At 44.8% G+C, this 17,189-nt stretch overlaps 1 protein-coding gene across 3 annotated transcripts in view; it reads left to right on the top strand.

Annotated features, from left to right (window-relative positions):
* The window catches only part of LOC111162208 (protein kinase C beta), a 356,652-nt gene that overhangs the window by 315,976 nt on the left and 23,487 nt on the right, over nt 1-17,189 (top strand). For all 3 annotated transcript variants that reach the window (XM_022526438.1, XM_022526437.1, XM_022526439.1), the window contains 4 exons: nt 625-763; nt 9,378-9,458; nt 9,749-9,856; nt 14,758-14,898. In XM_022526438.1, coding sequence (XP_022382146.1) covers nt 625-763; nt 9,378-9,458; nt 9,749-9,856; nt 14,758-14,898 — 469 coding nt within the window. The remainder of the gene's footprint in view (nt 1-624; nt 764-9,377; nt 9,459-9,748; nt 9,857-14,757; nt 14,899-17,189) is intronic.

Below are 17,189 nucleotides of genomic sequence, written 5' to 3'. Positions count from 1 at the left end.
TTGTTTACCTTGTTCACCTTATATACCCAGCTCCAAGCATAATGCCTGTCACATAGTAGGTGTGCAACCCTTTTTTTTTTTTTTTTTGAGTGAGAGAATCTATGGGAACTCTTGGGGTCATGTCCTAGGAATCAGCCTAGGAGAGCCTGGAGCACTCGAAACTAAATAAGCTACTTTCCATCAGTTGCTTTTTTTCCCTCCTTGATCTTCAGAGATATTTTCAAAAAATAATTTTGTGAAAAATGTATCTTACTATGGAATATAAGGGGTCCTTAAAGTACAAGGACTGACTCTTGAAATGCTCCTGGCTACAAGAGGCCTCTGTGGATGTTCTGCTCTTTACTGAGCTTCTTGTGGCTCTCTCCTCTCAGAGCTGCTGTCTCATTGTGTCCTCGTGAGACGCTTGGCACAGTTGGGTCTATAGAAAAAGAGAAACAGACAAGTTTGTGGACCCCTCTTTACCGGCCGGATAATAAACTATCAGAGGGCAAGGGCCAGCTCAGACTCACCTCTGATCTTCCCCGACACCTAGCACAGTGTTTTGCACGTCCTGAGTGGCTGGCTGGTGGTTGACTTGAAATAAATAGCATTTGTTAAATCCTTAAATTTTTATGTCTGCTGCAGTGACCTCAAACTTGACAATGTGATGCTGGATTCAGAGGGCCACATCAAGATTGCTGATTTTGGCATGTGTAAGGAAAACATCTGGGATGGGGTGACCACTAAGACATTCTGTGGAACTCCAGACTACATCGCCCCTGAGGTAAGAGCTGATGGGACCCCTAACACATGTCTCTGTTGCATTGATGTCTCCCCTATACCCTCAATGACCATATCAGAGCTGGGAAAGGGCCAGGGGGGTACCTGGCAAGCAAACCTCAGGCTAGTCCTTCTCCTATACTCTAAATCGTTCCTTGGATATCACACATGCAAATTAACTTTGCACGCATCCAGAAGCTCAGGCCCAAAATACATCAAGGTTTGGGGGAAAATTTAAATAAAACTCAAAAAGAACCATCCACCACACATCAGGAAAATTCTTCAAGCTGCTATGGCTCATGGCCATATGATACTGCCTCATTTTGACATTGAAATGTTTGTTAAGAGGAGGGAAAGAGAGAGAGGGCTTTCCTGAGCTGACATATGACACAGGATCTATGTACTGATACTAAACCCTGAAAGACTTGGAATTTTTCTTTCTGTGAGTAAGATATAAATGAAAGGGAAAAGATTTAATTCTGGTGCCTCCCCCTCCCTTCCCAAAGGAAACGGTCAGTTGCAGAATGGATTTCCCCAACATGTCATGGTACCGAATTTGTGCCAGATGATAGCCTTCCCTTTTCTCTGAATTGGTGCTTAGAGAAGTGGCATTTTGCAATCTGTTACTAGATTTTTAAGGAAAGGAACTGAGGATGTGGCACAGAGTTTTGGAAATGGGTATTCTAGAATTCTTTTCTTGACTGTCAGTCACTTATTTGGAACAATGGTAATGGGAGGCCACCATGTAACTAAATAACTTGCCACAAAATTTAAAACCTGCATACTCTTTTACCAAAGCAGTTCTTCTAGGAACTTAGCTTGTAACACACAACACACACACACACACACACACACACACACACACACACACATACACATGGCTGAAATGATATGTGTTCAAAATCCATTCTTCATTACAGTGTTATTTTTAAATAACGAAAAGTAGGAAACAGCCTCAATGACTACCAATAAGAAAAAGGTTAGCTAAAATATGGTACATTCACATTAAAAAGTACCATGCAGCTCTTATGTACTAACTGGAACGATGTCTGTTAATCAAGGAATGGATAATAGACTGAATTATTTATAGCATGAAATATGACATCAATTTAATTCAAAAAAGACTGAGTTAGAGATATAGAGTGAGATATGGAAAGATCTTTGAAACATATTGTTAAGAGAAAAAAGTCAAGGTAAGTGAACAACTATATGCCAACAAGCTGGACAACCTTGAAGAAATGGAAAAATTTTTAGAAAGATGCAATTTAATAAAACTGAATCAGGAAGAAATAGAAAATCTGAATAGACCAATTACTGGTAAGGAGATAGAATAAGGAATAAAAATTCTCCCAATGAAGAGAAGTCTAGGACTAGATAGCTTCACTGGTGAATTTTACTAAGTATTCAAAGAAAAATTAACACCAATTTTTCTCAATTTTTTTTTCTGAAAAATCAGAGGAGAGAAGACTCCCAAACTATTTTTACAAGGCTAGCATTATTCTAATACCAAAAGCAGAAGAGTATATTACTAGAAAAGAAACCACAGACCAATATCCCTGATGGATATAGATACAAAATTAGTAGACTGAATTCAGGAGCACATTAAAAGGATCATTCACCATGATCAAGTGGGATTTATTCCTGGGATGCAAGGATGACTCAATATATGCAAATCAGTCACTGTAATACATCACTAATAGAATAAAAGAAAAGAATCACATCATTTTAATAGATGCAGAAAAAAATAGGGATAAGACAATGGTGTCCATTCTCACAACTCCCATGCAACATAGAACCAGAAGCCCTAGCCAGAGAAATCAGGCAAGAAAAATAAATAAAAGTATCAGAATTGGAAAGGAAGAAGTCATGTTTGCATATGACATGATTCTATATGTAGAAGATCCTAAAGACTCAACCAAAAGTGTTAGATCTAATCAATGAATTCAGTAAAGTCACAAGATACAATATTAGTATGCAAATATCAGTAGCATTTTTATAAACTGACAACAGATTTTCTGAAAATGAAATAAAGAAATGGATCCCATTTATAATACCTCAAAATCAATAATATACTTAAGAATAAATTTAACTAAGGAGATGAAATATTTCTACTCTGAAAACTACAAGACATTGCCAGAAGAAATTGAAGAAGATACAAATAAATGGAAAGACATCCCATGTTCATGAATTAGAAGAATTAATTTTGCTAAAATGTCAATACTACCAAAAGCCATCAATAGATCCAGTATAATCTCTACCAGGATTTCAACTGCATTTTTGACAGAGGTAAAAAAACACTGTCCATATTTATGTGGAATCACAAAAGATACTGAATAGCCAAAGATTTGAGAAAGAAAGGGGTGCCCGAGTGGCTCAGACAGTTAAGTGTCAGACTCTTGATTTTGGCTCAGGTCATGATCTTAGGGTTGTGAGATCGAGCCCATTGTCAGGCTCCTCAGGAGCCTTCTTAAGATTCTCTCTCTCCCTCTCCCTCTGCCCCACCTTCTTCCCCACTCATGTGCATTCTATCTTGTTCTCTGAAAAGAAAAGGAAAGAAAAAAATGATAAAAAAAAGAACAAAGCAGGAGGCATTATACTATTGATTTGAAGCTATACTATAAAGCTATAGTCATTAAACAATATGGTATTGGCCTAAAAACAGGTTAAGTAGAAGAATGGAACAGAATCAAGAACCCTAGGGGCACCTGGGCAGCTCAGTGGGTTAAAGCCTCTGCCTTCCGCTCAGGTCTTAGTCCTGGGGTCCTGGGATCAAGCCCCGCGTCGGGCTCTCTGCTCAGCAAGGAGTCTGCTTCCCCCCGCCCTTTCTCTGCCTGCCTCTCTGCCTATTTGTGATCTCTGTCTGTCAAATAAATAAATAAAATCTTTAAAAAAAAAACACAGAACAAAACCTAAGCATATGTGGTCAACTAATGTTTGACAAGGAAGCCAAGAATACTCAATGAAGAAGACAGTCTCTTTAATAAACGGTGCTGAGATATTTGGGTATTCATATGCAAAAGAATGAGACTGGACGTATCTTATACCACTCAACAATTAACTCAAAATCGACTAATGACCTAAATGTAAGACCTGAAACTATGAAACTCCTAGAAGAAAACATAGAGCAAAACTCCCCAACGTGGGTCTTGGTCATGATATTAGGATATAACACCTGAAGCATAAGCAACAAAATCAAAACAAGTATGACCACATCAAACAAAAAGCCTTCTGCGCACCAAAGGAAATCACCAACAAAGTGAGAGAAGAACCTATGGAATGGGAAAAAGCATTTGTAAACCATATATCTGGTAAGGCATTGATATCCAAACTATGTAAAGAACTCATACAACTCAACAGCAAACAAAACAGAACAAATACCCCAGTTAAAAAATGAACAAAGGACCCAAATAGACATTTCTCCAAAAAAAATAATAAATAAATAAATAAATACAAAAGTCCAACAGGTACAGGAAGAGATACCCAGCATCATTCATCATTAGGGAAATGCAGATTAAAACCACAATGAGATGATCCCCTCACACCTGTTAGGATGGCCATTGTCAAAAAGACAAAAGATAACACATACTGGCGAGGGTGTGGAAAAGAGACAACGTTTGTGATTGTTGGTGGGACTGTTAATGGGTGCAGCTGCTCTGGAAAACAGTGTGCAGGATCTTCAAAAAATAAAAATAAAAATAAATTCAAAATAGAGCTACCCTATGACCCAGTGATTCCACTTTTGGGACTATATCCAAAGGGGGAAAAACATACACACATACTAATTCAAAAAGGTATCAGCACTCCCATGTTTATTGTGGCATTATTTATAAGACTTGGAAACAACCTAGGTGTCCATGAATGGATAAAGAAGTTGTGGTGTATATACACAATGGACTATAATTCAGCCATAGAAAACAGATGGACCTTGAAGGCATTATGCTAAGTGCAGTAAGTCAGAGAAAGACAAATACTGTATGATCTCACTTACATGTGGAATCTTGAAAAAAGAAAATAGAAAACCAAACTCAGAGAAAAAGAGATCAGACTTGTGGTTCCCCAAGGTGGAAGATGGAGAGCGGGTTGCGGGAGGGGGGTCAAGAGGTATAAACTTCTAGTTGTAAGAGAAATAAGGGGTAAGGATATAATGTCCAACATGATGCCTATAGCGAACACTGCTCTGTGATATATAAGAATGTTAAGAGAATAAATACTGAGTTCTCATCACAAGGGAGAAAGCTTTTTTCTTTTTTTCCCCTTTCTTTTCTTTTTATTGTATCTATATGAGAAAGTGGATGTTAGTTGAGCTGATTTTAATCATTTTCACAATATATGTAAATCATACCATCTTGCTGTATGCCTTAAACTTGTACAGTGATGTGTGTCGACTTTTTCTCCGTAAACCTGGGTGTGGTGGGGGGATTCAAGGTACAAAATATTCAATACAATAGGATACCATATATGGAAACAATGACAATACATAGAACACTGCTATATGTTTCCTGTGAGTGTGGAAAAATACATGTAAAAGCATAGAAAATCTGGAAGGTTCTAGACTGATTTGATAACAGTGGTTATTTCTGAGGGTAAGAGCATGGTAAAGAGAAATTTAGCCAAATCTGTTTGCTGTGTACATTTTTCACAAGGTAAACATATTTGTGTATTACTTGACTAATTAAAAGTGATCTTTTTAAAAAATCCTTTATAGATTTCCCCTACTATCGACCATAGAGCATTCCTGCGAAAACTTTTGTGAGCCAAAATGGTGTGAAGTGAAGAAGCAGTTTTGTTTTTGTTCTGTTTTTTAGGATTTTATTTGTTTGACAGAGAGATAGAGAGAGAGCACAAGTAAGCAGAGTGGCAGGCAGAGGGAGAGGGAGGGAAGCAGGCTCTCTGCTGAGCAGAGAGCCTAATGTAGGGCAGGATCCCAGGACCCTGGGATCATGACCTGAGCTGAAGGCAGCCGCTTAACCAACTGAGCCACCCAGGTGCCCCTGAAGAAGCGTTTTATAGCAATAGCAGTTTTATATGGGGGAAAAAAATATTTAGCGCTCTCAGACCCAAGAAATAACCTCTTGGGCTTTTCTGATACCCGAGGACACATCTGGCTAGCGGATGCATAAAATAAACTGAAATCAAACACAGATGTTCACACCACTCAGAGCTATGGCAGCTCCATACTGGGTGTTGTTCCCTGGGAAGGAGCTTGGTGGCGCCACTCTCGGGGCCTTAGGGACGCCACAGGGACTCCTGGCAAACCAAACGCAGAACTCTATTTTCACTTTTGCCTTTATCTAAAAAGGAAAAGTCCTCTCCAGATTTCCTTTGGTTAACACAAACAGGTCCTAATATAGGTCTTTCATAAAAGCTATGTAGTAGAAGGCAAACTTCCGAAGAGCAGGCAACGCTCGTATTAGAAGGCAGTGGTGTTTCCCCAACAGGTCCTACCTCAGTTTATTACCATTTTGTTAAATAGTTAGGGCATCAGACAATTCCTTGATCTGCCATGAGTTCACTGTCACCAGGGGTGCTTTTCAACTGTAGGCTGCCCAGGCATTACCCAATATCAGCTGAATCCACGTCTCTGTGGGGAGGACCCCATAGCTGTGATTTTCCAGAACTCCTGGGGGTTTCGATGCACTAGACACGTGGAGTTTTGTTCCTGGGGAAGCCGTTCCCTCTGACAAACCCCCGATGGAAGAAATAAGCTGGGGTCCAGCTTTCACCCTGCCTTTGCCATTAACTAACCACCTCACCTTCTGGCAATTTCTTTCACCTCCCAGGCTCTATTTTCCTTTGTAAAAGGATTAACTTGTGAGGTTGTCCTGAGGATCAAATAAGACAGGAAGTACTTTAAAGGTGTGGAAACACTTTCAATAAGTGTTCTCACAGAAAGCGTCCCTTCGGTCTCTTACGGTTTAATTCTCCTCAGAGGGTGTTTCTGACGTTAGGGTGGAAGCAGATAGAGTTCAACAAACGGACATTCGTTTTATAGCCAAGTTTGCTCGGACACATTCCTTGAGTAAAACAACCACTGAATGAGAGAACCTTTTAGTTACAGATAACATTTTGAGGACATAATGTGTGAGAAGCACACATTTCTCTTTCATCCTCACAAAACCCTATGACATGGATATTATAAAATTCCTTTTGTCAGGGAGGAAACTGAGACATCAAGAAGTTGCCTAACCTCCCCCAGGGTCACACAAGTCGAAACAGCAATCAGGATTCAAAGTCGGTGTGGTCCGACCCTCTTGCCTCCTCCCTGAAGCTTTGCTATAGATCACCTTTTAAACCCCTTGACACAGTTGACTTGAAAGAAGGATGGCCACATGTCTATTCTAGACTTTGCCGTGCTCTGGCAATTTGGTAATAAATATGGAAAACCTTAAAACCATTGCGGAAGATGTGAGCAGACCTCTGCAAAGAAGACAACCAGATGACTAACAGACCCATGAAAAGGTACGCAGCATCACTCAGCATCAGGGAAATACAAATCAAAACCATGATGAGATGCCACCTCACACCTGTCAGAACGGCTAAAAGCAATGACACAAGAAACAACAGGTGCTGGTGAGGATGTGGAGAAAGGGGAACCCTCTTCCCCTGTTGGTGGGAGTGCAGATGGGTGCAGCCACTGCGGAAAACAGTGTGGAGGTTCACCAAAAACTTAAAAATAGAACTACCCTATGATGCAGTCATTGCACTAATGGATATTTACCCCAAAGATACCAAAACACTAATTCAAAGGGATACGTGTACTTCTGTGTTTATTGCAACATTATTTAAAATAGCCAGACAGGGGCACCTGGGTGGCTCAGTCGTTAAGCGTCTGCCTTCGGCTCAGGTCATGATCCCAGGGTTCTGGGATCGAGTCCCACATTGGGCTCCCTGCCCTGCGGGAAGCCTGCTTCTCCCTCTCCCACTCCCCCTGCCTGTGTTCCCTCTCTCACCATGTGTCTCTCTGTCAAATAAATAAATAAATTAAATATTTAAAAAAAAAATAGGCAAACAAAGGACGTAGCCCAAGTGTCCATCAGTAGATGAATAGATCAATAAGACGTGTGCTCTTGTGCGCGCTCTCTCTCTCTCTAGAATGTGATTCAGCCATAAAAAGAATGAAATCTTGCCCTTTGCAATGACATGGATGGAGTTATAGAGGATAACGCTAAGCGAAATAAGTCAGAGAAAGACAATTATCATATGATCTCACACGTATGTGGAATTTAAGGAACAAAACAAAGGAGCAAAGGGGAAAAAAGGGTGACAAACCAAGAAACAGGCTCTTAATTATAGAGAAAAAACAGATGGGGGAGGTTGGTTAGGGGGATGAGTGAAAGAGGTGTTGGGGATTAAAGTGAAGAACACCTATCATGATGAAAAATAAAAATAACTTCTAAAAACTACAGATTTTTAAAAAGTTTTTAAATTTAAAAATTTTTAAAAACTACCATTTGATCCACTAATGCTATTTTGAGGAATTTTTCCGAAGGAAATAATTGGACAAATGTCCATATACCCAGTTATAAGAATCTGTATCGGAGCATCAGAAGAAACCTGATCAGTTGGGAACTGGCAAAGTAGATTTTGGTATATCCATCCAATGGAATGCCGGGCAGAGGCCAGAATGGGTTACTTCATTAAAATTCCACATATTAACGTGTTTGTGTTCATGTAAAACACATGCATATGCGCACTACTATATATTAATAAAAAAGACTCTAAGAGGAAATAGACCAAAAGAGCTATCATCATTTTTCTCTTGATGAATGATTATGGGTAATTTTAGTTGTGTTCTCTTAGCTTGTCTTTTTATTTATTTATTTATTGCTTATTGGTATTTTCAAATACATAGTGAAACAGTACGAGTACTCTTACAACTTTTTAACTTAAGATTCTTTAATTGTGGTAAAAAGAATAAAAATAAGATTTACTGGGATGCCTGGGTGGCTCAGTTGGTTAAGCGGCTGCCTTCAGCTCAGGTCATGTCCCAGGGTCCTGGGATCCAGTCCCACATCAGGCTCCTTGCTCTGCAGGTAGCCTTCTTCTCCCTCTGCCTCTGCCTGCCACTCTGCCTGCCTGTACTCTCTCTATCTCTCTGACAAATAAATAAATAAAATCTTTGGAAAAAAAAAAAAAAGATTTACCTTCGTAACCTTCCCGAAGTATACAGTTCAGTAGTGCGAAGCGCATTCCTGTGGTTGTGTAAAGGTTATTACTTTTGTCCCAAGAATCAAAGACGGTTTTCCTTCTTAAGGATGCCACACTCACCGTATGGAAATTAACAAGAACACACTGTGCTAAGTGTTTTGGAAAGGCGATGTAGCATCCACAGATGTTTTCCCTGTACCTGCAGGCCCCCCGGTAAAGGTGATCTATCTTCCTAAGGTGGGTAAGTGGACACTGGGCTCCTTAGTCACTCTTTTTGACAGTGGCCCACATCTGGGACTGTAAGAGCTGATTTAATCCTTCACAGTAGGCAGATGACAGGCCAAGGAAGAGCTCCCCCTCCTCCTCCCAGCCCCAGGATGCTCCGCGCTTACTAAAAGGAGTGAGCGTTCGGTCTCCAGCCTTGGCCAGAACCTGCCCGCCTCCCTGATGGAATGGCTTCTGTTTTCCAGATCATTGCCTACCAGCCCTACGGGAAGTCTGTGGATTGGTGGGCCTTCGGAGTCCTGCTGTATGAAATGTTGGCTGGGCAGGTAATTGAATTTTAAGTGATTTGCAGGAAAAGTCCTCCCCTACCCCCATCTGCGCAGTTTCTCTAGAAGAAGGGTGTCCACTTGATACCAGTGTCTAGGTTGGAAGCCCTGTGACTTCCACGGCCTTGGGGTTACCCAAGTCTTTTAGAACGTTTTTCCTAATCTTTTCCCTGGAAGCTTCTGAGTGAAAGGAGAATCTTTTCCCAGGGAAAAGGGCCCAGTGGTTCGGGGCAAATGGGGAGGGTTTTAGGCAGGATCCTTGTCCTCCCACACTGTCCTCTGTCCCACAGGCACCCTTTGAAGGCGAGGATGAGGATGAGCTCTTCCAGTCCATCATGGAACACAACGTGGCTTACCCCAAGTCCATGTCCAAGGAAGCTGTGGCCATCTGCAAAGGGGTGAGTGAGCCCCTGTAAGCTTGCGGCCAGGACCACCGCATGCGGAGAAGGCAGGCTGTGCCCTGCAAAAGGACACCTCACCTGGGGGAGGGTGGGGGTGGGGAGATGGAGACTGAACTCTGCCCCTCCCCCCACTTGCCTGCCTGTGAGCCTGGCGTGCACCTGGTACCTCCTGGAGCAAAAGGAGCTTTTTTCCAGTCTGCACACAAGCACTGGAGAGGTCTGCTGACAGCTGTATCTTGCCGCTGGCTGGGCTCCAGGCGCTAGCCCACACAGGGGAATGCATATTGGATGAATGAGATAGGAAACGCAGAGACCTTGCCAAAGAGCTGGAACCCATGGGAAAGGATACGAGAGGCCGGCAGTGCCTATCTGACAACCTTGCCCTTCTCTGCGGCTTATGTGCGTGGCTAATATGAACAGCGTGTAACGTCTGTCTTATGAGAATATCACGAAAGACTGAGTTTGAGGGATTCTCTGGATAAGCTGACCCAAATGTAGTGCCTTCAGAACCCCTCGTCTCCCCCCACCACCCCACAAATGGCTGAAAATCACATGCATTTTGTACATGGCAGTGGTTGAAGACAAGACAGGGCCTGTGTTTGCCAGTGAGGATTGCTTTGTTATGCACCTGGCCCTGGGCCACGAAGTGCTCATAGTGACCTGGCTGAGTCCCTGGAGATCAGCTGTCCTCACCTTTCGTGCCATCACAATGACCTGAAGTATTTCTTCAGATCGTACAAAACCTCAGGCTCACCCTGGAGATGGTCTGGACATCAGTATTTTGCAGAAGTCCCTGGGTGGCTTAAAAACCACTCCCTTTAAACTGGTTATCCAGATGTGGTAGCATTTCAGCTCTGATGCAGGTGAACAGGCAATGCTGGGAGAGCCCCAGAGAATATGGCCCTCGGAGACTGCCTTTATGAAGTATTCAGTCTCCCACCAGCTGGGGGGCACAGGTGCATTCTCAAGGTTAGGGCATGGCCATGCCTTCCCAGTGGGTTCCCACCTGTGCGTCTGAAGAAACCAGGGCTGCTGGTCCTAGATCCTCGGGGTATTTGTAGATTTCCCACTGCCCAATCCAGCCCTACTCTTCCTGGCCCGAGTCAGATGCCCCATGAACTAGGCTAGGTGCAGAAAAGCTGGAATATTCAAGCAGTTTGTAAAAGCTGGGCCAACGTCTCCATCTAGAGCACCTCATCAACACCACCTGGATCCTCACTCCTGGTGAATCACTAGCCCAGTGTAAGGTCAGTGCAGAACCCCCCTAGACATAGTCTCGTGGGGGAGGAAGAGTGGGTGGAGGTCATACACTGAGCTTTTAGTTTGTTTAATAATGGCCAGCATTTTAAGAGCAGGGCATTTCCCATAAACATTAACTTTCCAGTTTCTCTTGAAAAATCTGATCTCACCATGCTGGTCTGTCATTCCTATAGAGAAAGCATCAGCCAGCTGGGTGGGAAGCCCATGTACCCTTTAGATAGGGCATGTCCTCTCCAATTTGCAGAACTCTCCATCTGGCCCGGTTCCATCTGGGTTCAAATCCTGGTTCCGGCATTATTAGCCCTATAGTTGTGGGTAAGTCCCTCAACTTTGTCTGTGGACCGAGGCTAATGATAGTACGGATTGAATGAGTCAATGCAAGTGAACCCCTTACAACAGAGCCTGGTTCTTACAACAGAGCATGGGCCATTGTGATTTTTATTACTAATACTGTGTACCACTATGTTACCTGCCAGGCTTCTCTTGGCATTTAAATATGCATACACAGCAATAGGAATTTTTTATTTTTTAAAGATTTTATTTATTTATTTGACACAGAGAGAGAGAGAGATCACAAGTAGGCAGAGAGGCAGGCAGAGAGGGAGGGGGAAGCAGGCTCCCCGCTGAGCAGAAAGCCCGACATGGGGCTTGATCCCAGGACCCTGGGATCATGACCTGAGCCGAAGGCAGAGGCTTTAACCCACTGAGCCACCCAGGTGCTCCCTACAATAGGAATTTTTTAAGTGGGGGGTTTTGGGAGATCTAGACCCTCTGCACATCTCGACACTTGTACTTCCTTGGTGTGTGGTCCTACTTTGTACCTCTGGGCTTCTGTTTCTTTATCTTTAAGAATGGAATACTACTACTCATGGAACAGAGGTTTTTGAGAGCACTAAATCAGGTAACAGAAAGCTCCTTGTGTGGTATCGGCGCATAGTAGGTGCTTAATTAATATGTGCTCAAGACCTTCCCCCTCCCCACTCTGTCCTGCCCGGACAGCTGGGGGATCTAAGTGGGTCATGGAGGAGAGAGGATTTTCCAGGTCAGTTGCATTCAGCTTCAGCTCCAATTAGCGGTTTCCCTGGTAGAACAGATTTCTATTAATTTAGGACCCATAACCTTCAGGATTAACTGGTGTGACTTTCTTACCCGTGGGTTCGAGGACTTTTCTGAGTTGAGCGGGCTGAGTCCAGTGTGGGCTCTTTCCTCAAGGCTGAGGCTCCAAAGAAGAAGGGTTACTCGAGCCAATGGCAAATGCTTCCTCCCGAGCAGCGGGCCCCAGGGAGTGCGTCTGGGAGGTGATCAGAGATGGAACAGTGATTAAATCCAGCTGTCTGCATGGCTTCGGGCGTATCAGCTCCGAGCAGAGCGCGGCAACTGAGCAGAGACTCGCGTTAGGAGTGCCGGGTGACTTTGCAGTGGCTTTTCTTCACTTGGCATCCTCGTCCTTGCAGGGAAATGGAGCTGGGCTTTTGAAACCCGTTCCATTCTGATTGAAAGGTCCTTTATATATCCATCCCATTAAAGAACGTATTTGCTACCAGAAAAAAAAAATTTAATATGAGTTTGCTCAGATTGGCACTCCCACTTTGAACAAACTTAAAGCAGACAGAAGCCCCAGTTGGCCGCACGTTAGCATGAAAACAAGCAGACCACACGGCACAGAGCAACAAGAGCTCTGGGTCAGGCAGATCTGCTTCAAAGCTCGGTCTGCTACTTAGCTGTGTGCCTCTAGGCAAATGACTTCTTCTCTGGACCCAGTTTCTTATCTGGGAAATGAGGATAATTGTTGTAAAATGAAAATAAAGATGGAAGAGTAATGCCTAGGAAGCCTCAAGTGCAGAGCCTCAGCACATAGGAAGTACTCCGTACACAGAGGGCATCCAGTGATGCCCTAATGTTAGTGGTAGTGCTAACCAGACCCTCGTAGCCCTTTTTTTCCTCCTATCCTAATCCTACACAAATGTCAGGGCTTGGTCCAATGTGCTTGCCCTCTATAAACCCTTCCTGACCGAGCCAAGCCACAGATATCCCTGGGAAGCCCACCCCGGAAGGGCTCTCTCGTTAAAAACCCAAGTTCGGGAGTGGGCAGACATGAGATCGAGTCCCACCTCTGCCACTCCCTGTCTCTCCATGTCCTTGCTAGCTGTTTCATATCTCTGAGTGTCAATTGCCTTGTCATTGGAATTGGAAAAATAATATGCCCACCTCGTTGGGTTATTGTGAGAATTAGGTAAGATCGTGCGTGCAGATCACATAACACCTCGGAATATAAGTGCCTGGTGATCTTCCCCCTGGCATGTAAAGCGTATATGGAGAATATGTGTGTTTGTGTGAATATAGGGGGATAGTTTCCGATGACAAGTTACCTGGAAGCAGGAATCCTTACAGTGTTCATCTCCTTGCCGTGATCCACAGATCCTGGGCACAGTCTAAGGTCTCTGGCATCATGGTGTCTGGTCAGCTCTGGGAAGCTTCTTGGTCTCGTGTGGTCCAGTTGTTTGTTTTTCCTCTTTGAGGCCTTCTTGTTGGTTTTGGGTTTTGTTTTTTGTTTGCCTGTTAGTTTTTTTAATCACAACCCCTCCGTCTTTGCTCTTGGTGCATTTGCTCGAGTCTCGAGATCAGAGAGATTTTCATGCTGCTTTGGATTCATTGACGAGAGGAGGTCTGTCTGGTTTCCTCTTGGAGCCTTTATACGTCTTGTTATTTAGCACCGGCTCAGAGACCCAAAGATGGAGGGTTTTGATAATTAAGTAATTTAAATGGAACACCAAAGAAACCTCAGCGGAGTTTTGTGTAATGTGTGATACAAGCAAAATGAGCTGGGCTAGGTTTTGACTATTTAATGAGCTTTCAGAAAGTAATTACTTGAAACTTGGGCCCATTCGACTAATATTTTTTTTCTTCTGTTTTGTCCTTTTCACAAGTGCTTTACTGAGAAATGCAAATATTATCAGAATGAATGTGGCCTTTGCCTTGGTCACATTCCAGCTTCCTTGGTGTGGGAGGTGGGGGAATTTGAAGATATTGAAACTGTTCTCATTAAATGCCCCAGTAATTGCGTAAAACTCATTCTTCAACAAGAATGCATCTGGTGACATTTCTCACTTAAAGTTCAGGACCACATTGAGGCTCAGGTTCGATTAACCATAAGCGATCTTGTTTTGGAACAAGCAGCAGTGTTGTTGGGTCCTCCGATTACAAAGACGTCACTGATGGGGCGCCTGGGTGGCTCAGTGGGTTAAAGCCTCTGCCTTTGGCTCAGGTCATGATCTCAGGGTCCTGGGATCGAGCCCCGCATCGGGCTCTCTGCTCAGCAGGGAGCCTGCTTCCCCCCGCCCTCTCTCTCTGCCTGCCTCTCTGCCTACTTGTGATCTCTGTCAAATAAATAAATAAAATCTTTTTTTTAAAAGATTTTATTTATTTGACAGACAGATAAAATGATAAAACAGATAAAAAAAAAAAACCCAAAAACCAAAGACCTCCCTGGGAAATTATTGTCTGGGATGGAAAGTGGGCAATAAAAATGGAGACTCTCATGGTGCTTTCCTCCCTAATTCCCGGGAGTCATCCCCTCTGGGCAGCTTATGCATCCTCCCCCAAAGTTCATTAAATTCAGCCTTTCTCTTCTCTTGAAGCTGATGACCAAACACCCGGGCAAACGCCTGGGGTGCGGACCCGAAGGTGAACGCGACATCAAGGAGCACGCGTTTTTCCGGTATATTGATTGGGAGAAACTGGAGCGCAAAGAGATCCAGCCCCCGTACAAGCCAAAAGCCGTAAGTAAACTGTCCTCTCGGACTCTTGGATGCACACGCATGACACGCTCTGTCCTCTCCCGTCGTGTGCGCCCGCGGTGCTCTGAGACATCGATGCTTCTACCCGAGTATGTCTGTAAGTTGAGGCACACCGTCACCGGGTACAAAACCGGAGCTCTCCATCCACGCAGCCCCGCCTCTAAGAAAGCGGGAAGGACGGTCGCCCCCAGGCTTCTGTGTAATCGGTTCAGTTATGGTTAATTGTCTTCGCTGATGGTTTTTTTTTGGAGAGGGTCCTTTGGTAAACGGAGTTCAGATCCAGTTTTGGACAGGGACGCGGAGTCTCATTTTGCCCTTGTTCTTTCCTTGGTTCGACTGTGTCGCTTTCTCCTCATCCTGACATTGAAAAGGTCATGTTGTTTACCTCCGCGGGATTTAAATGTAATCCTGAAACGTACACCGCGTCTGAGTCAGTAAATCAGACGGCCCCACCGGCCAGCTCCCACCCGAGGCAAAACAGAAGGAAGCAAAAGCTGGCGTGCTCCTAGCCCTCTTGGAGGCTCTGAGTGTTGACCCGGCTTTGAGGACAAGAGGAAAAGCCTTCTTCCCAGTCGTGTGCACCCAGGAGGGTTTCCCTTCCCCAAAGACTCAGCGGGAGTCCTTGTCAGCCCCCGGGGAGGAGGAGTTCACACTGAATTTTACCGAGCTGCAATTCCCCAGACAGGCTGTTTCTTGGTTAGATTAAGAAGGGAGACCCCGTGACTTCATGATGAGCTGTGAAGCGTCCTCTGGAGGCTGAACTGTGAACGTAAATGTCGTCCTCGAAACCCAACCTCGTGAGCTCCGTGATGACAAGGGTAGTGATTTTGCTATTAGGAATTCTTGGTCCCTTATTCTGTGCCAGGCACCACGTGAAGCGCGCCGTGTGTGGCTTCTGATGAGATCCTCACCACAAGCTTTGGCAGAGGGGAGAGGGGAGGGAGGCTCAGAGAGGTTAAGCGCTCTGTCCTGGGTCATTCAGCCCCGGTGTGATGAAGCAGGGATCCAGACCTCACACAGTCCCACTCTGTTTGAGGGGGATCACAGTGCCCAGGGAGCAAAGGGCACGCAGGATGGAGAAAGTCCCCCCACCCCCAGCTGTTGATTCTTACATCTTCCTGGTGTCGCACCTTCCCCTCCACCCCGCACCGTTAGCTTCTGCCTTCCCAGCACCCCAATGTGTCCTGTGTCTCTCTGGGCACTCCCTGGGGTCAGGAAACCTGGAGACAGCCAGTTGCACCCAGCCCTTCCAGCTGTTGCAGGCATACAAGCTAGTGTCAACTCAGCTTCCCCAGACCGCTATCCCCCTGAGCCTTTCTCTGCAGCACGTCCTCTGGACCTTTGAAGATGCTGGTCTTACACTCCTGAATCCTGTGCTCTCCAGGCCAAACACCCCACGCCTCCCCCCCCGCCCCCGCACACACACACCTTCCACCTGCAAGCATGTCCCAGGTGACGTCACCTCCAGATGCCTAGTGTCTTCCAGGCCATCAGCACAATATTTTTAATAGTGTCTGGCCCTCAAATGAATACAGCGGGTCCCACTGACAATCTCTTGATCATTCTGGAGCTGGTGAACTTGGAGGAGTCCGGTCGCCTCTCTGCTCCCCTGTTTCATCCTCTGTGATGTGGCGACATTAACAGTCCCTACATCAGAGGACCATCGTGATGCATGATGCCCTCACTGCCGTAGCTGCCGTAGCTGGCACACTGAGTGGGACTGTTGATTATTATTTTCATTAGTGGGGTCACATGTTGATCGATGTCTTGGGTGTGGGGTGTTTGAGGGGTTGAACAGTGTTGAGGCCTACTGATGCTCTTCCGTGAGATGGTGTGTTCATGTGTGCACTTGGGGCCAGAGAGGGACTATGCCAGGCAGTGTCATCTCTTCTAATGAACCATTTGGGAGAAGATCAAAATGGCAGCCTGGGAGACAAGAACAGGTTGTCTGTTCAGGAAACTGGGAGCTCAGAGACGGGACACAAAACTGACTTGGGTTTCGTGGGGCTGTTCATGAGGTCTCAGAATGGGTACCTCCCCCCCCCTCCTCACTTGGCCAGAGGAGGGTTGCAAATACCCTGTCTTCACGTGCGTTGAACCCATTGCCATGACAGGGGCAGTTCATTCTTTAGTTGTAGACCGGTGGTTTTCAAAGGGTGGCTCCCCAGACCAGCAGTATCCCCTGGGAATTTAAGGGCTAAAATGCTCAGGCCCTGAGAAACCCTCGCTCAGTAGCCTTGGGGGTTGGACACTCCAGGGGAATCTGACGTGCC

Source organism: Enhydra lutris, unplaced genomic scaffold (genome assembly GCF_002288905.1).
Source record: "Enhydra lutris kenyoni isolate GAN:26980312 unplaced genomic scaffold, ASM228890v2 scaffoldscaffold90, whole genome shotgun sequence".
Taxonomy (NCBI): Eukaryota; Metazoa; Chordata; class Mammalia; order Carnivora; family Mustelidae; genus Enhydra; species Enhydra lutris.
This window is presented reverse-complemented; position numbering and strand designations above follow the sequence as displayed.